The following is a 27,105-nucleotide window of genomic DNA, read 5'->3' on the forward strand; positions in this document are numbered from 1 at the left end:
GTAATAGTGAAATATTTATTGACTGTGAGCAAGTGTGCTAGATAACATACTTGAACTGGGGTACAATGATGAATAAGGTAAATCTATCCAATAAAAGATACATCCTATGTTCTAGGAATTAACTCAGGTCACCTCTTATACTGCATTTTGCAAAATGCGATGTTTGGACAGCAGTCAGTATCATGACTTTCCTTTTAGCCTTCTTCATCCTTACTTTCTGGTCCCATACACACAAGCTTGTGGATCACACACACCACTTGATCACACACACACACACACACACACACACACACACACCACACACACCACAATTTAAGATTTATATTGCTTATCAGATTTTCCAGGTTGTATTGTTTGCCTTGAATCGCGCTTCTCATGTCTTTACATTATAGGTGAAGTCAAAGAATTCATTAAGTTTTTGAACTGTTTTTTTTTTAAACTACATAAATAAATGTAATGATTGTGTCATTTAAATGTTTTCCTTCTCCCCTCTCCTTTTTTTCTTGGTGGTAGGCCATTCCTGGTGTGCATAACAAGGCCAACAAAATTGCTAATAACCAGAACCAAGGCACCCAAGAAAAAAAAGAAAAGGTAAGTTGAACCTCTCAAGCTTTTAAAAGATGTTTTTTATTTCTTTTTGCCTGTATGAGCTACAATTAATCAGAATGTTATTTTGATGAGTATCTGGGTAGCAGTACTATATTTAGAATATTTCCTTTCTGTGAACATAACTGGCCAGGATGAAGGCCAGACACCTAGTGGAGCATAGGTGTAAAGTGTTATAAAGCACCCCTCAGCCATTGTCATCTTCTCTCTTTTCTACTCAGCTGGGCGAGTTGTCTGTTTATTCCCAGAAAACACCTTGCACACCTGAGAGTTTGTGAGACTTTGACCTTGGTGTTCTCTCAGCCTGGAAGTCCATTTCCCACTTCGGTCTTCCTTTTTATCCTCCAAGGAGCAGGTCAAAGGTCCTCTGTACAGAGAAAACATTCATTACCATCCAGCAGAATTAGTCATCCATTCCTGTTTTCCCACCTCTATTCTAGTAGAATGAGTTATTCTAAAATTTATTTTAGGATATAATGTCAAGGAGCAATGGATTTTCTTTTTTTCCATAAGGATAACTGATTATCCCATTCTTTAAAAATAGGCCCTCCTTCATTCATGGATATACAAGACAACTTCTGTCCTATCAGGTTATCAGGGGCAGTCTGTTTCTGAGCTTTCTCCTTGTCTCTCCAAGCACAAATGCTGCACTACCTACATAGTAAGCCTAATAATAAATCTTGTCTTCTAAGAGAACGATTTTCTTCACACATTTTTTCTTCTTCAGAAGTGTTTTATCTATTCATGTCCTTTTTCTTTTCCAGACAAATTTTAGAATTGGCTTGTTAAATACCACCAAAATAGCTCTTGGGTGATTTTTGTTGGAATTGTGTCAAACCTATAGGTTAATCTGGAAAGATACCTCCTTATAATATTGAGCCTTCTTAACCATTAACATGGTATATCTTTTATATACCATTTTAGAACTTATTAAATTTTTCTTTTATTCCTTTCAATTTTTATAATTTTCTTTAGCAAGGTATTGTAATTTTTTATTTATTCCTAGACATCCTTATATATTTCTAAATTGTATTTTCTGTTTGTTACTAGTGTGTAGACATAAAATTGATTTTTATATATTTATTTGACATCTTGTAACATTATTCTCTTATTCTTTTATAATATAAAATCTAGTGTAGAACATTGCAAAAACCAAAATGCTAAAAAAAAAAAAAAAAAAAAGATTAACATCTTTCATAAACCCACTACCTAATGATAAACTTATTAAATATTTCATGTAGAGCCTTCTGGTGTCTTTAGGTGTGTGCTCTATATGTATGTATGAGGTATTTTTATTAAGAATCTCAAATTTTAAAGAATTTTAAAAAAAGAATCTCAAATTTTAATACTATGTCTATAGATTTTTATTTCTGGATTTTTGATATAGCTAATAATAACTGCTTTGATAAAGGCAGTTTTATTTTTTCTAGATGAATCTTTCTTTTTCTTGTTTTATTATATCTGCTAAGATCTCTAAAATGTTTAATATAAGTACTGATAGCTAACATTCTTATCATTTTCCTCCTGATATTTAAGAAAATGCTTTTAATGCTTCATCATTGAATATGATATGTGCTGTAAATTTTTGTAGCTAACCTTTAAGGTTAAGGGTATATTCTCTTTTATTCTTATTTTGCCAAGAATTTTTATAATGCATGGCATTGGCATTGAATTTTTTTAAATTATTGTATTCACTGAAATAATTGTGTGTATAAATTTTTTTTCTCCTGAATTCCTTAATGTGGTAAATAATGCACGTTAATAGATTTTTGTTCTGTTGAACTAATCTTGAATTCTTCTCTTAAACCTAATTTCATCATGATCCTTTTTGCTCATTCCTAATATTTCTTTTATAGTTTTACATCAGTGGTCATGAATGAGATCAGCCTAGAATTTTCCCCTTATGTACTATTCTATCTGGTGTTGGTTATATGAGCCTATTAAAATAAATAATGAACAGTCAGAATATTTCTCTTTTTGTCTTTTTCTTTGTTTTAATTCTCTGAAAGTTTATATAAAATGGTAATTATCTATTCCTTAAATGTTTGGTCAAACTAGCCTACAAAGCCATTGAGGTCCTGTGTTTTCTATGTGGAAAAATCTAAAATATGGATTCAGTTCTTTAATAATTATTGAACTATTCAGATTTTCTATTTTATTTTTTATTGATTTCAGAGAGGAAGGGAGAAAGAGAGAGAGAGAGAGAGAGAGAGAGAGAGAGAGAGACATCAATGATGAGAGAGAATCATTGATTGGCTGCCTCCTGCATGCCCACAAGAGGTATTGAGCCCGGAAACTGGGCATGTTCCCCTACCGGGAATTGAACCGTGACCTCCTGGTTCATAGGTTGATGCTCAACCACTGAGCCACACAGTTTAGGCTCTATTTCTTTTAGAGTCAGTTTTGGTTACTGGCTCTTTTCTAGGAATGTAATATCACCTTTTTACATTTGTTGGCATAAAGTTGTTCCGGCAGTTTTTTCATTTGTATTATCTATACTCTCTCCATAGTAGTTGGTTTTTCTTTCTGAGTATAGTTTATTATTTTACATTTCTTTCTTAATTAGTCATGAAGTATTTTCTATTTAATTCCTCTTTTTGAAGTATTAACTGTTGAACCATGTTAGTCTTCTCTGTTGTATCTTTATTCTGCTTAATTAATTTTGTTTTCATCTTTATATTGCCTTATTTCTTTGTTAGCATTTGTTTTCCTCTTTTCCTGCTAATAATCTTTAGCTAGCTATAGAGTTTGTTAATTTTTAGCCATTCTTTTTTAAAATAATAATTTATTTTCCTTCTAAGTACCTCTTTACCTGCATCCCAAAATTTTAGGTTGAATTTCTCTTGTTCAGTACTAAATTATTTTGTTTGTTTTTAGCTCCCAACATTTCTTTATTACCTGATTATTTATAAATGTATGTTTGAATTTCTATTGGATATATATAATTTCAGGAAAAAAACCCCGTATAAAATTATGCAAAATGTACAGGTTCTAGGTATTGACTTAACTCATTAATGAGGGAACTAAACAGGATGATTAGCCTTGTTCAGAGAGAAATGGAAGAGGGAAGTATTTATAGTTGCTGAAAGAGAATGCTTACATAAGACTCAAATTTAGATACAATGCTGGTTAATGTCTTACAGGGCAATAAAACTGTAACCTTTGGAATTATACTTTCTACAGGACTAAAATAATTTGCCTCTCTACCAGGCAAAATTAATATGCAATGCTATTGGACATGAACCAGAAAAATGCAACTTTTTCTATAAAAGTTAATATTGTCAGGGAACCTAAACAGATTGAGTGACAACCAGTTATTTACTCAGATTTTTAAAAAGCCTACTTTGTACCAGGAGCTATTCTCAGAGCTGAGGATGCCACACTCTGTTGCCCTCATGGAGATTATATTCATGTGGCCTCCTTGTATATACCCAGCTCCAGCCTTCATTGCTAAGGGGAGAGCCAGTCCTGCCTACACCTTTCTCTCATGTGCAGTAGAAAGATGCCCCAGGTATCTGGAACCCACATTCAAACTAGAGGATATCCAAGACATGCATATCCTATATTCTTCTCCAGAGTGCTGGTAGAGTTAATTAAATAATCAGTTGTGTAAACAATTCCCTCTTAAATATAAAAAAAGTGCTATTAAAGATTTATATCTTTTAATATTTTAAAAGCTGGCTGTCCTTGTTATGACTATTGTCTTTGACCTAGAATGATCTGGTTCTGAGGAAAAGGTTTTACGGAAAAAAATCATTTGCTATTTTTACTGTTCGCTTAACTCTTAATTTTTTTCAGCAAAAATTAAAGAGACACTGTGATCAATTTATGTATATATATATATTTTAATCCTCACCCGAGGATACTTTTTCCATTGATTTTTAGCGAGAGAGTGGAAGGGAAGGAGAAGGGGAGTGGAGGGGAGGGGAGGGGAGAGAGAGGAGAGAGAGAGAGAGAGAGAGAGAGAGAGAGAGAAAGGAGAGAGAGAAGAGAAGAGAGACATCGATGTGAGAGAGATGCATCAACTAGTTGACTCCCACATGTGCCCTGACTGGGGTTAGGGATCAAACCTGCAACCGATGCATGTGTCTTTGACCAGGAATCAAACCTGAGATTCTTTGGTCCACGGGTTCATGCTCTAACCACTGAACAAAACAAGCCGGGTCAAATTTGTGTATTCTTTTGCTACTTAATAAGTATTTTGTATTTGGCATCTACCTTCATCATTCTTGAATTTTATCAATTTTTGGATTTTCTACATATATATGCAGTATTGCTTTTGTTAGACACTATTTAAATAAAGTCAGGTATGTGTTTTCCTTTATGGATCCCAAATAGTGTTCTCTGTTTTGGAGGAACTTATTACATGCCTGCTTTCTGTAATGGCCAGTTCATTGTCCATTTACTGAAGTATATCCTGCCATTAGTGGTTTTATCATATAAATCATAATTGAATGTACTTTGTTGAAATCCTGTAGCAAAACAAATCTTAATCCAATTGTTTTGGAATCTGTGGAGTGTTCGGATCTCTCTGCTCCTATTCTTTAGCAGCTTGGCTCTCTCTATAAAGTTTGGCATGTTTTATTTTTCCCAGCGTTCCAGAAAATGTCTACGTTCTCTGAAGGTAATCTGACCACAGAGTTTTCTTTTGCTTTAATTTGAACAAAATATTGATGTGTTGTATCATTCAGCAAGTAAATTTCAAAAATACTTAGACATACAAAATGTATTCATCATAAAGATTTCTTTCTTTTTTTAAACTTTGAAATGTGTTGACTATCTACAAATTATAAATGAATAACTTTTCAGTTAGCAAATCTTGGTATTTCAAGTATGTTTTTAAGAATGAAATCTATCTTTTACAGTGGAATGAAAAGTGTAAATAATTGTAGAAATAATGTAGTGAATATTTTTTTACATTTAATTTTGAAATGTCTTTCATTTGAATTACTTGGTTTAATAACAAAGACGATTAAGCTTTATAGCATAAAGAAAAGACATGTAATTGGCTTTCTTACTGGGAAAAGGTATACATTCTTCTGGGCAGGTCTACAGTCTTAAAAGCTGTGCTTTTGACTTCCTGTTCTCTTTATTGGTGTGTTTACATCACAGAGTCACTTTTACATAATAGCATAAGTAGGAGAAAATAAATTACATTTGTTTTATAATCTTACTGATATCACTGAAGTTGGCTACATATTATCTTTTTATCCGATTTGCCATTGAAGAAGAGGATTGTGCAAAGGCCATTTACCCTTCTCTCAAATTTTGCATCTTCAGAGGCAAGGAACTGCTCCGCCTCCGATGAAACTGCCGCCTCCTTATAGAGCTCCGTCTGAGGACAGTGATGACAATGAGGAAGAGTGTGCATTTACCAACAGTGAGTTCCTTTCCGTTATTCGAAGTGGGTGCAGAACTTGTTAAATTGTGCTTTACTGACTGCTGTACATTATCAAATGCAGTGCTGTCGGTACTCAGAAAATGTGCATGAATATATCATACTAAACTTAACTTTTTGTGACTTTTCCTAAGCTTTCCTCTTTGACAGTAATATAATATTAGAGTGACTATCACACTGTTTTACCTACATTTCATCCTGCGCTTACTATTTGGTTGTGAATACAATAATGCTAATTAGTCCTTGAAATTGCATTTGACCCACAATAACAGGAATTGGATGTCAGTTCTTGATTACTTACCCTACTCAGTGGATGGTGATGTTGCTAATACAAAATCCCAAAGGCCTACCAAGTCATATTTTCTCCTTTAGAGTTCCTTTCATGATTTTCTGTTGCATTAGCTGTATCATATATATATTCATATATATATATATATGTGTGTGTGTGTGTGTGTGTGTGTGTGTGTGTGTATATATGGCTTTATTTAAAAGAATTTGCATTTCTTTTATGCATGTAAAGTATATGTAGTTAGATCTGATTGCTGTTTTATAAGGAATATCTTTTGGGGGTGATGAAAAGAAATATGTATATCTTTCTTGTGAATTCATGGACAAGTTACTTAACCTTTTCCTGGATCATACTTTCTTATCCATAAGGGGAGGAAGGGGTATCTTATTATAACTTGTCTTATAGGATTTTTGTGAGAATTAGAGGGGGAAAAACATTTAAAGAGCTTAGGATAGGGATTGTGATAACTAGTAAACACTCAGGTTTCCATGTGCCAAACCTTCACATATATTAATAGGTCAGTTAACATAATAACTTTGTGAGGTCTCTAATTACACAAATAAAGAAACAAGCTCAGAGAATTAAGGAGTATGTCCAAACTTAACAAGCTAGTAAATGGAGTGTACACCCAGGTACTCAGACTCCGGAACCTGTCCTATCATCTACATTTCCCATTACTTAAAACCCATTAGTATGGCAGAAATAGGTACAAAGTGATTAGAGGTTATCTAGTCAGTAGTACTTTGATGCCATAAAATAGGCAGAGCACAGTACTCACCTGAAGGTCAAAGATCATGGGTACATCTGTATTCGCATATATGCACACATTCATGACATTAGTGGGGTTCAGGAAGGACATCAGTTTTCACTCATCACAGATCCACCATCTCTCCCAACTCCCAGCAGCCCCGCCGTGCTGAGCTCAGGATGCCAACAGAATCCGGGACAGACTGAGTTGTACGGGGACCATTTTTTCCTCATATACACAACCCGTGCAGAGCTCTCCCTTCACATGGACAAACTTGGTCTGTTTGGGCAAGATAAACTCCCTGAGACCCAGCCCCACCACAAAGGCCTGTGGACACCAGGGGGGCAGGGGGTGGGGGGTAGCAGCTAGGCTTGGCAAACCCCAGGACTTTTGCTGAGTGGCCTCAGACCCAGCACTGGCACCAGGTTTGAACCTGTATCAGTCTGGCGAACACCACTTGCCCTTGGTGACTCACTGAGAACCTACCTCATACAACTCCAGTACTGCCAGAGGCTCCTTCAGTGACTGAGCCTAGAAGCAGCCTGCAGGTGGAGGCAGATCTCGGGCGCCTTGGGCCTTTGGCTGATCTGCCCGCAGACTCAGTGCTGGTGGAAGCCAGCCTTGATGTGCAGCTTGGTTGTTTCCACACACACTCAGACCCAGCGGAGGCAGCCGCAAACTGCATCACTCTGTAGCTCCAAACAGGTTGCTCAGGACCACAGTCAGAGTCTGACACTGACCTGCACCAGAGTTGCTCCCAAGAGGCCCTAGAGGCCCCCGAACTAACACCCAGTTGTCCAGACAACATCAGAGCAGTGTCCAATTAGCTTCACAAGAGGCATATTCAAAGGGTCTTCTCAGCAGGCAACAGACCCTCTTGAAGTGAACTCCACTTCGTGTGGTCAGCACCTACATTGCAGCTTGTGCACTATGGTTGAGGCCAATCCTGAGGGTCAACTCCACGCACAAATGGACCAATAGCAATCAAGACTCAGTTACAACAGGGGGGAACCCATAACCCACACAAGGGACATTCCTACAGCACCCAGCTCAGGTGATCAAGGAGACTGTGCCACTGAGTCCCACAGGACACCTACTGCATACGGCCACTTTACCAAAACTGGGAGATATAGCAGATCTACCTAATATATAAAAACAAACAAAAAAAGACAGCCAAAATGGGGAGACAAAGAAACATGCCCCAAATGAAAGAACAGGATAAATCTCCAGAAAAAGAGCTAATGAAATAGAGGCAAGCAATTTACCAGGTATAGAGTTCAAAAAAATGGTTATAAGAATGCTCGAGGATTTAGTGAGAACTACATGAAGAGAACATAAAAAAGAACCAGTCAGAAATGAAGAATACAATATCTGAACTGAGGAATACACTTGAAGGAATAAACAGTGGGTTGGATGAAACAGAGGACTGAATCAATGACTTGGAAGACAAGGGAGCAGACCACACCCAATCAGACCAGCAAAACGAAAAAAGAATTTATTTTATTTAATTTTTAGTTACAGTTTGCATTTAATATTATTTCAGGTGTACAGCACAGCAGTTAGACAATTATATACTTGACAAAATGCAACTCTTTCTTGATCAGCCAGTGGGTTGCAACTTGCAGTATGAAAACACACTAATTGCTGGTTCCCACTCCATTTCTGATTCCTTACATCTGGAAGGACCTAATAATTCACAAATGGTACAGTTGTCAGTCTCAAAAATTTTTAACCTTTGTCAATAATAAGTAAGGCTATATGTGAATTGCACATATGAAAAAAATTTCTGGTCAGTATTATCTACTTAAGAAATATGATAACAATTTCCTAATAGCAATAAGAAAAACTAGAAAATATCTAGGAATAATACAATTAGAAATGTAAAGCTCATGGCAGTGATCCATAATTATGTTAGTCATTCACTCTTTGACAATGTGATGAAAGCTATAAATCCACTCCCAGAAAAATGTCTGCAGGTATATGGAAACATTGTCACCCATGTGCATGCACACACACACACACACACACACACCATTTTAAATAGAAATAGGCATCATTTTGCCTATTTAGTGGTAATCTTGAAGCTCATTTAAGAATTCATGGGCTGCCGAAACCGGTTTGGCTCAGTGGATAGAGCGTCGGCTTGCGGACTGAAAGGTCCCAGGTTCGATTCCGGTTAAGGGCATGTACCTGGGTTGCGGGCACATCCCCAGTAGGAGATGTGCAGGAGGCAGCTGATCGATGTTTCTCTCTCATCGATGTTTCTGACTCTCTATCTCTCTCCCTTCCTCTCTGTAAAAAAATCAATAAAATATATTTAAAAAAAAAAAAAAAAAAAAAGAATTCATGGGCTGCAGGTTAACAATCCCTGTAGTTAACTATGGAACTTTATTAAAGAAGATTAGAGGGTGGGGGAGGAGGGAGTAGAGATATATTATTTTCCTGTTTGGAATACTCAGTATATTTTAAATTTTAATTATTTCTAAATTAGTCTGTAAGTTTAAGGTAATTTGAATCCAAATCTGAAGTGTGTATAGGCCTTTAAAAATATATGACAATTTCATTGAAAATTGATTTGGAAATGAAATGCTAGACAGCTTTGGAAAGTGTCCCCTAGTATCTGAATACATTCTAGAGTGGTGGTTTTCAGACTCAGAGCTTTTAGAAATGACTTGGAAGTGTTTCGGATTGTCTAAATCAGCTTTTCTGTGGCACTGTTGCCATTTTTACCAGTTAATTCTTTGACAGGGGGTGGGAAGGAGCTTGTCCTTTACATGGAAGGATGTTTAACAGCATCCAAGGTCTCTACCCACTGGGTACCACTACTACTCTCTTTCCCACCCCAGTGGTGACAGCCAAGAATGTTTCTACATATTGCCAGGTGTCCCCCAGTCTAAATGGATGGGGGGTTCTACTGTCATTTATTAGTTGGGGTGCCTACTGCACTGTATTGTATAGGATAGTTTCATATAATGAAGACTTATCCTGCCCAGAGTACCAGTAACCCTCGTGATTAGAAACATTGTTTAAAACTGCGGTAATTAAATCAATTCGTTTTTGCATTAAAAATTGTCTAGAAATAGACTGGGGTGTCTATTTAGAATTTAGAACATTAAAAAAATGTTCTTTTTTAAAATAGTAGATAGTGTTTAGATTAATCAGTAAATGATGGGATATGTAATTATTTGAGAAAAAATGTAGAGATCTTCACTTCTCACCAAAATTACATATTAATTCTAAAAGAATCATGTGCTATAAGATTATTAAAACATAATTTTGGTACAGGGAAAGGCCTTTCATATTATTATGAAAGTAAATAATCATAAGTTTTTTATATAAACATCAAAAATATTGTGTATATATGTATACATAAATATAACTATAGTCAGAAGAAAACAACATGTATAACAATAGAAAAACAAGCAAAGATCAGACTGTGCATAACCAAAGAAACAGATATGGGTAACAAGTACAATAAGTCTGTTCAGCCTCACTAATAAGAGAAATGTAAAGTAATTAAAAAATCAGATTATATGGCTATCAGATTAAGATTTTAACAATTAATATTTCTCATTGTTGGAAAGGTTGTAGAAAAATAAGAGCTCTTATATACTGTTGGTAGGAATATGAATTCGGGGACCTCTTTCTAGAGACCCATTTGGGAGTATATACAAAAAACTTAAAAGTGCATATTCTTTGACTAATTCAACTTCCAGTGATATAGCCTAAGGAATTCATTGTCCATGTGTATGTATATATATATATATATATATATCTACAAAGATGTTTACTGAAGCATTTTTCACTAATAGCAATTATAGTGATATATACTATATGTATTTAGTACATAATATAGTCTTGATTAAGTCACTGAATTTCTAAGCAATTCTAGCCATTTGGCCTGAGACAAGTTGCATCCCTTTTCCTTTAATTTCCTCATTTGTAAGATGGGGGTAATAATAGTGCTCATTTCACTGGGTGGTTATGAGAGACTAGAAAAGATAAAATGCTTATATACAAAGTGACATATAGAAAGTACTATTGAAACGTTAGCTGCTACTCTTTATTATTTTTAATGAGGGGCCCAGTGCACGAATTCATGCACCTTGAAAGGAACTGTGTGCAGCGATACTACGGTGGGCACAGGGGCAGGTCTCGGCCCATCCTCTGCGCCCTCTCCTGGCCCCTCCTGCTGTGGCCCCCAGTCCCATCTCCCAGCAGCCCCACTCCCACTGCCACCACTCCCACACGCTGATGGCTCCGTCCCCACTCACACCCGCTGATGGTGCGGAGAGATTGGGGCCAGCGCTGGCAGTGGATGGGAGCGGTGGCTGCTTCCCTGATCACCCCTCAGAAGCAGGGGGAGATGGAGAAGCCCTGAGGGGTGATTGGGGCCGGCGCCGGTTGTCGGCAGTGGATGCAAGCGGCAGCTCCAGCCCCGGCCGCAGGGGTGAGCGGGGCCAGTGCCAGCAGCACGTGCAAGTGCCAGGTAGGACCGTGGTGAGCGGGAGCAAAGAATTTTCAGCAACCACCAGAGGCTTGCCCCAATGACAGCGACCGGCACCCCCGCTCACCTGCTCCACCATCCCACCATGGCCAATGCCCACCATGTTCAGCACACCCCCTGGTGGTCAGTGCACGTCATAGCTACCAGTTGTTTGGTTGTTCTGCTCTTTGGTCTATTTGCATATTAGCCTTTTATTATATAGGATAGTAATAAAAATATCTTCAGCTCACCAAATACTGCCATTACCGAATGAAATTCTGGTATAAGTATGTTTTAAATTTTTATGTAAAAACTAGAGGCCCAGTGCATGAAATTCGTGTATGGTTAGGGTCTCTAGGCCTGGCCGATGATCAGGGCCGATTGGGGTCTTCTGGCTGCCGGCTGGGACCTCCTTTCCCCAGCTGTTGGTTGCCAGCCAGGGTCTCCCTTCCCCAGCTGCTGGCCCGGGCATTCCTTTGTTCCGCACCACCCCCTGGTGGTCAGCACACATCATAGCAAGCGATAGAACTCCTGGTCTCCCAGTCGAACTCCTGCAGGGACACTTTGCATATTAGCCTTTTATATATATAGATTATTATAATTTAATATTTAAAACTTTAGCAATCAGTTTGGTTTTTTAAAAAAGTTTTTTAAAATTGATTTTTAGAGAGAGAGAAGAAGGAAGAGGAGAGAGAGAGAAACATTGATGTGAGAGCGGAACATCAATTGGCTGCCTCCTGCATGCCCCTTACCAGAAGTCGAACCTGACCAGGAATTGAACCCACAAACTTTCAGGGCACAGGACGACACCCAACCAACTGAGCCACACTGACCAGGGCAGCAATCAGTTTTTTGGCAGCAATCAGTTTTTTGAAGTTTAATATTATTGTGTAGTAAAAATACATTATTAACACTGTTACTATTGGACTGCTCATCATTGCATATGGCAATACTCTTACACTTTCACTTTGAATTGTGATTACTAGAAGAGAAAGAAATTTTGGAGTATTTCATTTTTATGTAATTTTTCTCTTTCTATTCTTTATTTTCTCTGGACCAAAGGTAGAATTATCATAGAAGTATTTATATATGATTTTGTAATTTCTCCTTCCCATGGAATTTCAGTGTTGCAGTGTTGACAATTGTGTCCTCCTCCTCCCCCCATTTCTCCCAATGTAAGAAGAATACACAGGAGAAATTATTGAGGAAAATTCACGGCTTAAATATATAGTCTTTAAAGGTTACTTTGTTGTGTGTTAATTTGCCAAACAGTCCTACAAAGTTTATGACATGACTTAATTGCTGTTATTATGCCTCTTAATATTTAAATATTTATGAACATTTGTTAATTGACAAAGGATAATGTAGAGTTAATTCTCTTACAATTCACATTAACTGTCAATTTATTTTCCTATGCCCATAAAAAACAAATTTATAGAGATAGAAAACTGGTCATTAATTGCCTAGAGTTGGGGTTGCATTTGGGATTGATGGAAATTGTTAAGTAGTAAAAATATTTTAAAACTGGATTGTGGTAATGGTTGCACACCTATAAATTTACTAAAAAGTATTGAATTGTGTGTTTTCAATAAGTGAATTTCATGTGTAAAATTATTAAAATTATTTCAGAGTTGATTATTTTAAATTAAAGAACCAAATTTGTAAAGGGTAATTAAAACATTATGAAAAGGTCTATGTTAAAGGAGGAGGGCAATCAAATAGCAAATAATGTTAAAGAAAGGAATAAAAGTATTTTAATCAATGTCTTCCTTCATGGTGATGGGATTTAAGAACCTTAGAGTTCATCTAATCTAATTTTATAGTCAAGAGTCCTAAAACCAGGAGCAATTAATTTGCCCAAAGTCACAAAACTAGTTACTGTTCAGGTCAGGATTGCAATCTAGGTCTCATTTGGTGTCAGGCCACATCGAGGCTCTTCCTTTCAGCGCTTTCTTTGTGCCCCGTGACAGTTTTTAACATGAAGTAGACCTCATGCCAGCTGAAGATTTATTGAGCAACTAGTAGTATTTTGGGTTTAAAATTTTGTGTTTTTCATTGTAGACTGTAGTTGATCTCTACCTTGCCAATAGATGTCACTACAACCAACAGCAATTATTACTGAAATTTAAAGAATGTTAAGAATGTCCACCTCAAATAAGCATTCATTGGTGGCTTCTAGCAACATTTCCATGTTTAATTTACTAAACATATGAATTTATTTGCTCTCTCCTTTTGTTGTTTCTGACAATGCAAAATACGAGGGGAACTGTTAAGAAGTAAAGACTAATGTTTAAGTTTTAAATCTCATGTAAATTCTTTTTCCCATTTGTTATAATTATCTTTTTTCATCTTTATAATTAAGTAAAATATGTAGAATTGTTTTTGTAGCCCTATAATTGGAAATAGGCGATCATTTTATTGTAGTGGGTTTTTTTATTATGAAAACTTTCAAAGCTTCAGTCCTTGATGTAATTGAAATATATGTTTATTGCAACTATGAACAAAATTTGTATTAAGATCTTTTTAACAGCTTTTAAATTATGTTCAGTTGTTCTTGACATTTTTATATATGATCAGTGATCAGGTAGAGGACTAATCTACATATTACAAAGAAAGGTCAGAAGATACTGAGGTAATTGATAGAAAGATAATGCTGAAGTAATTGCAGTTGGTTATATAAATATATTCAGGTGTGCTGGTGTGGGACAGGGTAGGAGAGGCAACGTAGCATTTTAAGTGAAGTTGAAACCTCAACTATTCCTCTAGTGCAGTGGTTCTCAACCTTCCTAATGCCGCAACCCTTTAATACAGTTCCTCATGTTGTGATGACCCCCAATTTCATTGTTACAAATTGAACATAATTAAAGCATAGTGTTTAATCACAAAAACAATATGTAATTATATATGTGTTTTCCGATGGTCTTAGGCGACCCCTGTGAAAGGGTCATTCGACCCCCAAAGGGGTCTCGACCCACAGGTTGAGAACTGCTGCTCTAATGATTTCTCAGAAGCTTCTGGGGATTCATAATCCTCACACCCCCCACAAAAAAGAAAGCTAACTTGAAGACTTGACAGCCAGCTTAAATAGAATCTGTCCTGCACGTTTAGAATGTTAGTGAGACACAAATGAATCTCGCTAGGGGATGCCGCATGTTCAATGTGGCTCACCAGTTTCTTTGTTATAAAAATGATTGAATGCTGTGAGCAATAAGGAGAGAGTAAGTTGACGACGGTTCCACTCACTCCGGACAGGCTACAGTTTCCTTTTCATCTGCATTAGAAAGATGCAACTAATGTGATGAACTATTTCTCAGCAGGAAAACTGGGTCATTACAATGATATTAGTCGAAGCTGGCCACAAAATAAATCGCTGTGTTTATCTTGCCTCCTGCTCTGGAATAGAGCTGTCATCCTGATGCTAGCAGGGTAACTGAGTGCTACCGTCGGCAGCGGAAGCCTCTGAGGGTCAGATGTGGGAAACCAGGGATTTTGCTGCTCCCGGCATACTTTCCCAGGCAGCTTTTACCTACTGACAGATGTGACTGTTAGCTTGGGAGGTAGCTGTAAATGAGCTTAATTGATTGCTCCTCACGATAGAAATAGACTGACAACTTGCCCTTACCGAGAATAAAATCTGAGGGGCGGGGGAAATAGGCCCAAGGTCGACAGAAGAGAGAGGACAGAGTCTGGTGAGGATCTGAGCTGCTTCCAGCATTGAGTGTTTCACGGGAATGCAGACACCCTGAAGGGAACGCTGGTACAGCAATGGTCCAAGGGGGTTTCCCAGGTAAGATCTCTGTGATCTGTGGTTCTTTCTGAATGCAATCGTAAGCTGTTTCAGTGTTGGTGCAGAATGTGATTGTAAAGGTTGGAACAATAATAAGCTAATGCGTTTATCTTAAGTGAGAGAGTGAGGGCACATAATGCATGTGCAAGGCGATTGTATGTTAGAAACAAACCTTTAAAATTTTCCGCTCATCTGTATTACAGCTGGCATCGTCTGTATCGTGTTTTTGAAAAGTAGAGTAGTTTATCAGGCTGTCAAGAATATATTAGTAGGTTCCGTGCCAGAATTCTTAGCACTGTGTTCATGCTGGGTCCTCTCCTTTCAGAACGGTGACTGAGAAGTCGCTGTCCTGGACATTTATTATTATTGTTATTTGTGCGTTGCCTGTAATCAAAAGGGATGCTGATTTACATTAGAACAAGGTTATGCTGATTCATTTAAAAATATTGACCATTCAGCATTTTGTGGTAGATGAAAAGAGAATAGCATTAAGGAGCCATAGTAGTAAACCGAAGGCTGCTTTTCCTAAATTGTAAAATAGCACCTTAAATTTTATTTGCTAATTGTGGTTGAGGTCCCATTCATCTAAACCCACACGTTCAAATTCATTAGGGGTGGGGGCTCAGCCCTTACAAGTATCATCGGGAACTTTGTTGCTAACATACGGTTCTTGAAATCATTCCTAGATTGGTAATATAATCTAGGAATAAATTACTTGCTTTAGTATATGTTTTTGTCTGACTTTTAAAAAATTAATTTATTAACATCAGAGCTTTTTTAAAAAATTTAAGTAAGATACAAAATATTTAGACCTAATAGGGGTCTGCTTGCCTAAGAATGATTGCTTAAGGGAGGCAATTGTAATCTCAAAGAGTTAGACATCACACTATAGCCGTTCTTTTTATTTTCAGCAGTGCACATGCAAATTAGGTTATATCTACTGCAACAACAGAATATAAGCTGCATTCCCGATTTAAGCCAGCAAACCTTTTTCCTCGCTATGCTGCCAAAATAATTGAGCCAGAACTTTTCTTTTGCCTAAAATATAATTTCTGAGGATCTTAGTGTTGGGATCCTGAGCTATATAGTACCAGTTTTGTGATTGTGATGTAGAGGAAATGTTAAAGCTCTTAAATGGTTGCGTCACAGATTCCCTGTAGCGACAACTGTCCATGTCGTGTTTCCTTCTGTTCTGTAGTCGGATTGTGTTTTCAATTTTCTGTCATCTTTTCAGGGCTACTCAAACTTGTATTGACAAGGCAACTATAGGGATGATCCTGAATATTTGTGGACCCTACCTGCTTTTTTTGTCAGACTCCTTGGAGCAGTTTGTTCATTTTCCTTTTATTTTAAGAAGTTTCTTGATTTTAAAATCAATTTTCAGATTAAAAATACAGGTGTGCTTCACTCATCTCGGTATAACCTGCCATCCCTGATAATTTCCTTAATCTCTGTCTCACCATCTTGAAGTTGCCAGTGGCCAGGCTTCATAAACCCCGTAGAACCCTCAGCCATCTCTGTAGTGGGTTTTCCAGAAATGGAAGAGTATATCTAGTCCATAGGAATTTCTGTCTCTTTTGCATTTTATTCAAATAATATGTGAAGTCCGTTTTTCAAAAAAATTATTAGCTATAAATGTGTCTCATAAGTGAACATGTATTTATGTGTTATATGTAGATTAGTTTTTCAGTGTTCCTGGTCAGGATTATTTGTTCATGATTTTCATAATGAATATACACAGCATTTATTAAAGGTTTCTATTTATATATGCATATTTAACTCCAAAGAATTTTATTTTATTTTATTTTTTTAATTAAATCTTTATTGTTCAGATTACATTTGTTCCTCTTTTTCCCCCCCATAACTCCCCTCCTCCCAGTTCCTGCCCCACACTCCGCCCTCACTCCCCACCACTGTCCTCATCCATAGGTGCACGATTTTTGTCCAGTCTCTTTCCGCATCTCCCACTCCCCTTCCCCCCAAGAATAGTCAGTCCATTCCCTTTCTATGTCCCTGATTCATTATAATCACCAGTTCATCCTGTACATCAGAATATTTATTCACTTGATTCTTAGATTCACTTGTTGATAGATGCATGTTTGTTGTTCACAATTTGTATCTTTACCTTTTTCTTCTTCCTCTTCTTAAAGGATACCTTTCAGCATTTCATATAATACTGGTGTAGTGGTGATGAACTCCTTTAGCTTTTCCTTATCTGTGAAGCTCTTTATCTGACCTTCACTTCTGAATGATAGCTTTGCTGGATAAAGTAATCTTGGTTGTAGGTTCTTGGTATTCATCACTTTGAATATTTCTTGCCATTCCCTTCTGGCCTGCAAAGTTTCTGTTGAGAAATCAGCTGACAGTCGTATGGGTGTTCCCTTGTAGGTAATTGAGTCTCTTTCTCTTGCTGCTTTTAAGATTCTCTCTTTGTCTTTTGCTCTTGGCATTTTAATGATGATGTGTCTTGGTGTGGTCCTCTTTGAATTCCTTTTGTTTGGGGTTCTCTGTGCTTCCTGGGCCTGTAAGTCCATTTCTTTCACCAGGTGGGGGAAGTTTTCTGCCATTATTTCTTCAAATAGGTTTTCAATATCTTGCTGTCTCTCATCTTCTGGTACCCCTATGATTCTGATGTTGGTGCGTTTGAAGCTGTCCCAGAAGCTCCTTACACTATCTTCGTATTTTCGGATTCTTTTTTCATTTTGCTTTTCCGGTTAGGTGTTTTTTGCTTCTTCGCATTTCAAATCTTTGACTTGATTCTTGCGCTCCTCTGGTCTGCTATTGGGTGTCTGTATAATATTCTTTATTTCAGTCAGTGTATGCTTAATTTCTAGTTGGTTCTTTATCACAACATCGAGGGTCTCATTAGATTTCGAGAGGGTCTCATCAAGTTTATTGGCAGCTTGTAGCACATTATTGCAAGCCCTCAAAATTGCGTTTTTTAGCTCTACATCCTCCATTTCTGTCATGTTTTTTTTTGTCTCCGCATTTTTTATGCTTTCTTGGTGCACCCCCTTGTGGTCTTTGTGCACAGTCTTGTTCTAGTTAAGCCTTGATTGTTGTAGTTAATACTAGAGGGATTTGACCACCAGGCCGACTGGCTGTGAGAATCAGGTGTATCTGCAGTGGGAAAACTTCTGTCCTCTGGAGAGGTGCTAATCTAGCCTTTGCCTGAGGCGATCCGGCAAATGGCTCTGCGCAGGGCTTGGGCGGGTTGGGTCCCACGGGATCTACAGGTCGGGCGGAGGGAGCAGTTATGGCTGCTCTCAGTCCCGTTCCCAGAGGCTCTGCTTCTCAGAACCCCAGCAACGGCTGCAAACCTCGGAGAGAAAGCTGCCCTCATGTTCCAACTGATGCCAGACAGTCCCACTTCTCCCGTTTGAGTCTGAGTCCCTAGAGACTCGCCCGGATCTGGAGCTCAGAGTCTGAGACTCTCTCCTGATTGAAAACGACAACCGCGCCCTCAGCCACCAGCCCGCTTTGCACACGCACCTCGGTACCTTTGTATTTTCCACACTGCGCCTCCTCTGAGCCTCAGCACGCTGTTCTCTTTCCTTCTAGTTGAAGAGTCTCTCCTCAGCCAGCCTTCCTGTGGTTCTGGGTGATGTCCGTTCCGTCTTTTAGTTGTATTTTTGAAGTGGTTGTTTGCGGCAGCAATCTCCGGTATTTACCTATGCCGCCATCTTGGTCTCCCCAACTCCAAAGAATTTTAATGCTTTGCAACAGTCTTTATATTATGGTCACTGCTCTGCATTCAGTTACTTTTAAGAGCATCTTTCTAGTCCATGTCTCCGTTTGGCATATATACTTTTTTTCGCATTAAAGCAGTTTATTTGAAGATTGCTCAAAAAATTAAACTTTAATGAATACATTTGACAAAAGCTTAGTTTTTGCTAAGAGTCACATCTGCATGAAATAATGTAAAAATTATGTTTAGGTTAGAACTCTTATTGGCATATTTTACAAAAAGTTATACATAGAATGATAAATATAAAAGGAGGCCTTAGTCTGCAGAGAACTTATTTTTTCTTTTGTACTAGTTAGAAAACTTATTTTCAGTGGCTTTATGCTGCTTTGATACCAGTGGTATTATGCCACTTTAAAATATTTCAAGTTTGTCTATATGAATATAGGTTAAACACTCATTTTAATTTATCTAATACTGAACAAAGAGATTATTGCAATTTGAATTAGGGAGGGATTGTATCAAAACTTAAGTAGCATTTAAAGTTATTTTCTTCTAAAAACTCTCTTTTTTGGTGAATACACTGGGGAGGTAAGGTAATAAATATTACTCTTATGTTTCTGTTATATTTTCTTAGGTAGTTCTGTATTAAACAGAACTTAGGCTTTTTGTTACATTTCTAATAAGCCAAGACTCTCAGATACTTGCAGAGTATAAAGAATTCATATTTATGTTATGAATATATCTATCCCAGGTCAGTTAGTTTAATTTCTATTTTAAAGATGGTAAAACTCTTTTTATAAAAAGCTTAAAATGGTTCATACCTGGGTTGGTAGAAGTATGACATAACCTCAGTTACCATAGTGACATAACATTAAAAATTTTTGAAGTTTAACACAGTCCTAAGCTTAAGGGGAGAAATACATTAATGTGATCTCTGCCCTCAAGAAGTTCCTAACCCTCCTAAGACAAGAAAATGTGTATAGGTGCAAATGTTCTGGAAGGCCGTCTAGAAAAGATTGAGCTGGGGAAGCTGGCAGAACTGGCAGGAGTATGGCAGCTCCGGACTTGGGAGTCCACTCAAAGGCAAAGAAATGTTACAAGCTGGGAGGGTGGGAGGGAAAGGACAGACCATCTGTACCAGGAGGGATACATGGAAGATACTAGCAGCAAAGCAAATACACAAAGGAGGATCAGATTTTAGAGATGCAAGAATTCTAACACGAAAACCTCAGAATTTGCTATTTTCTGAAGTGGAGAGCTTATGGTAACTAACCCATAGAGACTACATTTCCAAACATTGAAATCAAATGTATAGTTTCATTTCTTTACTTTTCTGGAGTACTTCTGTTCTAGGCACTGTGCTCAATGCTTTATTACATTATTTTTTTCAATGCATATAATTTTATAAGTTTTTTTAAGTCACATTATTTTATAGATGAAGTCTAGATGACTCCAAAGCCTGCACTTTTAACTAGTTTTAACTTTGCATATTTTCAAGGATCTTCTCAAATGATTCTTCCCATTGACAAAGGCAAACTGATTACTATCCTCCTTTTCAGTAGTTGGCCAAATAGACATGGAATTAGAATTGAAAAAGAGGGGGAGTGCCAAATACAGTAAAATGCTCATTATATTTTTCAGCAAACCACATTTTAATATTGAAAGTTCAAATTTTTTCCCCAAAAGTCCCAAACCTAATGAAGCTGAATTGGGGAAAAATGCAGTAATGGAGGCGTGCCATTAGTCTGCAGGGTACACCTCACCGTGTATCACACACAGCTCAGCATGAATCAGGCTTCTTGGAATAAACAAATTTCTCTTCCATTACTGAAAAATTTCTGTATTTGGAGAAGAAATAGCAAGTCCCTTGATGTTAACCAGAAGGGAATGGGTAAGCATCTAAGGTGAAGTAGATGTTTAGCTGGAATTTTAAAATTTAATTATATTTTGAATCACTCAATATTGTCATGTTTATCCTAGGTGAAATGGAAATGTATTAGCATTTTGGTAAATGTTCTGAATCGAGTTTGGGTTTTGACTCAATATTGCCTATACCTGCTTCAGGTTTTTAGTATCTGCTCTTGAGTATTTCAGAAGCTAAAAGAGCATGCTGGGAATTAGAAGGTAGCACCTTTTAGCTTCATAAAGCAAAAGATCATGAGGTATAAAAGGTTAAAAAGATTTTATATCTAATGGGCAGTTTTCTAGCTTCCCTCTAAGTGTTTGCTTGAACACATCAGATGTTTCTTGAATATGTTTTGATTATACCTGCATGGATAAAATGTGTTCATAGTGATAGTCTAATAACAAACAAAATTATATTGGTTAATGCTTCTCATCTGTGCCATGTAGAAATCTCTGAAAACATCTCCTAGATCCTGTGCAAAATTAAATTAAAATGCTCTGGTTCCTCAAATGACAGACAATGAATTTAATTGATTGCCAAGGCACATGTATGGAGTATAATAATTTTCAAGTTGTGTAGGCTTTGTTTTGATTGTTCTTCAAGTAGAATCATTTTGGCATATAGATCATCTGTGTTTTCACAGATTGTACAAACATAGTTTCCCATTACTCAGCCCCTATGAAGTCTATAACTTTGATCCTATATCTATGCTCTTCTTTTTTTCCCCCTTTTTAAAATATAGTTTTATTGGTTTCAGAGAGGGAGGGAAAGGGAGAGAGGGATAAAAACATCAATGATGAGAGAGAATCATTGATCAGCTGCCTCCTGCATGCCCCGCACTGGGGATTGAGCCTGCAACCCGGGCATGTGCCCTGACTGGGAATTGAACTGTGACCTCTTGGTTCATAGGTTGATTGTCAACCGCTGAGCCACGCCGGGTGGCTATGCTCTTCTTTCTTTCAGTTTGTGCTTCAGCAATCACTCCTCCATGTGATTACGGTATTGAGATTAGGTGTTCAGGTATTAGTCTCCCCTGTCTCCACAGCTTAGATCATTGTAGATGCTCAATAAATGTTCTTTGAACGGATGTAGAAAAAGCCACTTAAGCATGTAACCTAATGAATATTTATGAGGGAATGGCCAAATCTATGCAGTTTATAAAGTGGGTATTCTCCTTGAACAGTGGCTTACAAAAGACAAAATCATTCTACCATCTACATGTATTACTCAGGAAGTTCTTTTTGTGGGCTTCATAGTACAATGATGGTATATAAGGGACGAACATAATCTCCTGTTGGGGTCCAACCCCAGCGGGTCCAGGGATCCCCAAAGGTGTGGACGGAGTCGGCGAAGAATGAATGACATGGAAACTGGGTTCAGTTCATCAGCATAGCGAGGTTCTCCCTCCAGGATCTCCAGCGAAGTTCTGGCTAGGATCTCCAGCGAAGTTCTGGTCAGAATCTCCAGCGAAGTTCTGGTGCCATGTTCTCCAGGTTCTCCAGCCAGGTTCAGTCACCAGGTTCTTTAGCCAGGTTCTATCCAGGTTCTTTTGACATGTTCTGTCTAGGTTCTCCAGTGAAGTTCTGTAGCCAGGTTCTGTCCAGGATCTTTTGCCATGTTCTCTGGCTAGGTTCTGGTTAGGATCTGATGATGATGTGATGAGGATCTGATGATGATCTGATGTGGATCTGATGTTTATTGTCTTGTTACATCCGTATTTATACCAGCCGATTTTAATCCTGTCAATTTCTATTACAAAGGTTAGGGCGTTTCTTATCTCCATTCCAGGGAGTAAAGATTATGTAGCTTAACTACCCGCCTGGCACTTAATTAAGGGGTTGTATCCCCTCCCTAACCTCAGGGAAAGATCCCCACCTGGGGAAACAACCTTTCTCGGAGAGGTGACCTTGGTTAAAACACATGGCGCTAAAGAGAGCAAACATATTAAGAACAATATGCTATATATGCCAGGTCCCTTGAAACATATGCTGTGCAGATGTTTCTTTCCTGCAGCGACTGTGTCAAGCAGCAAGGATGGACCGGCTCCCGGCAATCTCCCATTGGAACACTGGGATTTGGGGGGAGGGGTGATTTCAATAATCATAAAGGAGTTCTTATGAAGAATTTACATAATTGGGGGAGGTAGGCAGTAGAATAATGGGCAAACTTGTTTATTTTACTGCTCTCGGTCTTTTTTTTTTAATTGAGCAATTCATTGTAAACAAATCTGGAATATGATTTATGCATCTAACATGTTCAATTCACAAAATAGTTTATTGGTCAAGTAGGAGAAAGTAGCAGCATTTCATTTTATAACCAGCAGACCTTTGGTGCAGGGTGAACTTATTTAAAATTAATCAATTATTGAAAGATTCAGCAAACTATAGTCTGGGGCCAGATTTGGCCTTCTGCATGTTTCTGTAAATAAAGTTTTATTGGAATATAGCCACACTCATTCATTTACATATTGTCTCTAGTGCTTTTGATCTACAAAAAACACACAGCACAGTTGATTGGTTGCAATAGAGACCGTGTGGCCCACAAAGCCTAAAATATGTACTGTCTAGTTCTTTCCAGAAAGTTTGCCAACCCCTGAGTAATACCATAGAAATCAAAACTTTGAATCACATGTGGGTTCAAATCCTGTCATACAGCTTGCTCTCTGTGTAGCCTCAAGCAAATTACTTATTACAAAATTGTCTTATTTTTTATTTCTTTCCCTCAAAATGGGGATAGTACTACCTACCACATAAGTTTTTCCAGGTGATTAAGTGGCATAAAATATATAAAGTATTTAATATGTTGATTTTTAAATAGTAAACACTCTGAAAAGGTTAACTCTATGCAAAAAAATATTTATTAGTTGGTGTATTATTTTTCCTTTGTTCAAGATGGAAAGTTTTAACATTATTTTGATACACTCCTATGAAATTATTTGTTTGCATGATTATTCTTTTATATTTATTGTACATATACAATTCCTGACTTTCTGTACTTGGATGGCACAAAACTTTGTCAACCAGCTTAGTTACTTAGGTTTTTCCCATGCCATAAAAAAGTCAGCTGTAAAAATCCTTAACTTAATTTGCAGTTAAACCATGGCCCTAATTCTCTGGCAAGTGGTGATATCAAATATTGAATCAATTTAGTCATTTTCTTACTGCTCAGAATACTTTAATATACAATATTGTCGTGACATAATACAAAAAATATAGATTGGTCTCTGCCTGCCAATTTCTGGCACAGATCTCCTAAAACACTTGTAATTTCCTAAGTGATAAGAGCACTAGGAGCATCTCTTATTCTAATATTTGCCTTTGACTATGACCCTGACACAGGATTCCTAAAACCTTATAAATTCCTAAGTTATAAGAGAACTAGTAGCATCTTTTGTTCTAATGAGGCAACTCTGGGTGGGGTCCTGGGTGGGGCTGATCACCAGAAAAATCGAGCTATAATTAGAAGCTTGGAATTTCCTCTCTTCTAGCCCTTCTCTACTCCAGAAACTGAATTAATAATTGATCTTTACTTTTAAGGAAGCCTCCATGTTGTTACTCATATAGGGTTATTCATTATGTTTATAATGTCATGAGAATAGTATTCTTGATTATTTTTAATTCAGCACATCTTGTTAATGTCTTGTACAAAGGACACACTCAATAAATATTAAATGAATGAGTGAATGGATGAACACTGGAATATGTAAAAATATGCAGAAGGCATACGAATGGGAGGGGTTTGGGCATTGACTGTGTTCTTCCGTGTTTTGAATTTTTTCCTTCTTCTTGAAATACTATATATTTCAAATACCCTGTATGTAGTTCAGTTTTGAATTACTTGTACAAAGCAGTTTTTAGCTGACAAGCAGATATGAGGCAAATTGAGCTAGAAATGTAGAATAATTAGATAAGGCTTGTGGTGTTATGCTGTGGGGTTTTGAATGAGGAGAGACTTATTACAGTAATCAGTAGAGGACTGTTACAACGATTAAGGAAGAGGAATAATCTTCCGCCTGTAATCTAACTTGTTGATAGAGTACCAGGGAATGATGTAGGGAACGACTTGGAAGACATTATCAGTTAGGATTAAGTTCCCCTGTGAGCGAAGAAGCCCTAAAGTAATAGTTATTCTAAAGGGCAAAGACTTATTTTCTCACTGGTATGAGGCTAGAAGTGGGCACTGCACGGTGTCTGAGACCCACACTCCTTTCCAACTGTTGCTGTTCAGTGCTTCACCTCCATTCCCTACATCAGCGTCTAGAGGACGCTAACTCCAGGCATCGGGGCTGCATTCCAGCTGCCAGGAAGGAAAAAAGAGAAGAGAAGGGCAACCTTGCTCCTTTTAAGGCTATTGTTGGAAAGTTGCACATAACTCTTTAATTTATATTCGACTTCCAGAGTTTAGTTACAGTTAGCTACAAAGGAGTCTGGGAAACATTTTTCTTGTAAGCAGACGCATGCCCAACTAAAAGTGTTTGTTTCGTCACTCAGGAAGAAAGGTAGGACGGCTATCAAAGAACAAATGAACAGGCTTTCCAATGCTGGGTTTTTAATATTCTAGGAAATTTGGAGAGAAGTCTATAAGCTAATATTAGTGGAACTCGTCTTATACTTATAGTACTGCAAGTACTTTAAGTAGGATAGAATAAAAAGCAGCATACATCATTCCCCCCCCCCTTTTTTTTTCTTGATTAATTGCTTGCTCATACTTATCTATCCAAACCAGAAGAGAGGGAAAATTTTGGGCTGTAGAGTATTTTGATTCTTTTGGAGTTATTTTTAAAGTTGTATGATTTTAGTTGGCTGTTATTTATTCTAATATGATTTCCAGAAGGTAATATATATTTTTTATTATTTATTATAGTTTATATTAAGGTATATAGAAAAACAATATAATTTCTGACATATTCTTGACTATTCTTAAAACAGCCAGTTATGTAAAAATGCGATTGGCAGATGAAAATTTTCAGGGGATATTTCCTTGGCATATAGAAAAGGTATTTAAATTCTGTATAACTTGTAATTGGAAAAGAAAATAAGGCAGCATTTACTCTCAATGGAGTTTGTAAGTTAACTCTAAAAGCAAATCATGTATAAGTACCATACTTACATAATATAGTACATGATCATTTGATTATGTGTGCTTGGAATAGTGTATTAGATATTAGAAATAGTGTTTTCTAATATCCTTTTTCATTTTAATATTATAATTCAAAAAATTTTAAAGCCCCTAATCTGTGGATGCATATATAAATAGGATTTTTTATTTTTATGCCTGAAGTATTAAAATGTGCTGTTGGTGATCTTTCTTTTGTCTGCTACAAAATCCACATTTACCTGATTTTTTGGAAGTTAACATTGTAGTAGTTTTAAATTTAAATTTATATATGTTTTTAAAGAAAGTTCTAGCTTGCACTTACAACATGATCATTCATTTGGATATCTTTGTAGATAAGTCATTCATTCTATTTTGTTGACAATCTGGGCCAATTCAATGGTCTCCCATTACAATGATCTAAAGGTTCTCATGATATGGCCCCAGGATCTCTTTTCCCTTTCCTCCAATGTTTTCTGTGCCCCTCGCCTTCTGTGTTCTGTCTGTACAGGCAGTTCCTCCAGTATATCATCCTATGCCTTATCTCAGAGCCTTTGCATATGCTTCCCCCTGCCTAATATTACTCTCTTAACTCTACCCTCTTCTTGATGTCCAGTTCAAGTACAGACACTTTTTGTATGCACTTGCTGTGGTGCCTTTCTTTATACCTTCCATCTGAGTTCATTTTGTGATTATTAGATTAATTCTCTCTCTCACTAGATGGTAAGTTCCAGGACCAGATCTCCATTGCCCATCAGCATCTAGAAACACGCTTGCCATGTGATAAGTATCACTAAAAACCTTTTTAAGTGAATGAGTAGGCATAATTTCAAGCCTTTATATTCATACCGGAGAGCTAAGCAAAGTTCACTTTCACATTACAGATCCTGATCAAGAAAAATATATAAATTTAACTCATTCTTGTCTTTGGCATAAAAAAAATAAAACCTACCTTATATAGTGTAGTCAGAAGAGCCTTTGTGTGTAGCGTCAGAAGATCTGTATTCAGATTTCACTCGGTCACTTTCTGGTTGTGCAATCTCAATCAAGCTACTTAAAGTTCTGAGCTAATGGTTACCTCGAATGTTAGTTTCAGTATTAAG

General features: G+C 37.2%; 1 protein-coding gene across 3 annotated transcripts in view; it reads left to right on the forward strand.

Annotated features, from left to right (window-relative positions):
• PATJ (PATJ crumbs cell polarity complex component) overlaps positions 1-27,105 on the forward strand; it is a 308,551-nt gene that overhangs the window by 143,223 nt on the left and 138,223 nt on the right. For all 3 annotated transcript variants that reach the window (XM_070405247.1, XM_070405248.1, XM_070405249.1), the window contains exons 26-27: positions 514-591; positions 5,887-5,986. In XM_070405247.1, the coding sequence (XP_070261348.1) occupies positions 514-591; positions 5,887-5,986 (178 nt within the window). The remainder of the gene's footprint in view (positions 1-513; positions 592-5,886; positions 5,987-27,105) is intronic.

This window comes from Myotis yumanensis, unplaced genomic scaffold, assembly GCF_028538775.1.
Source record: "Myotis yumanensis isolate MYYU_CA2020_CCGP unplaced genomic scaffold, mMyoYum1.0.hap1 SCAF_2, whole genome shotgun sequence".
Classification (NCBI taxonomy): domain Eukaryota; kingdom Metazoa; phylum Chordata; class Mammalia; order Chiroptera; family Vespertilionidae; genus Myotis; species Myotis yumanensis.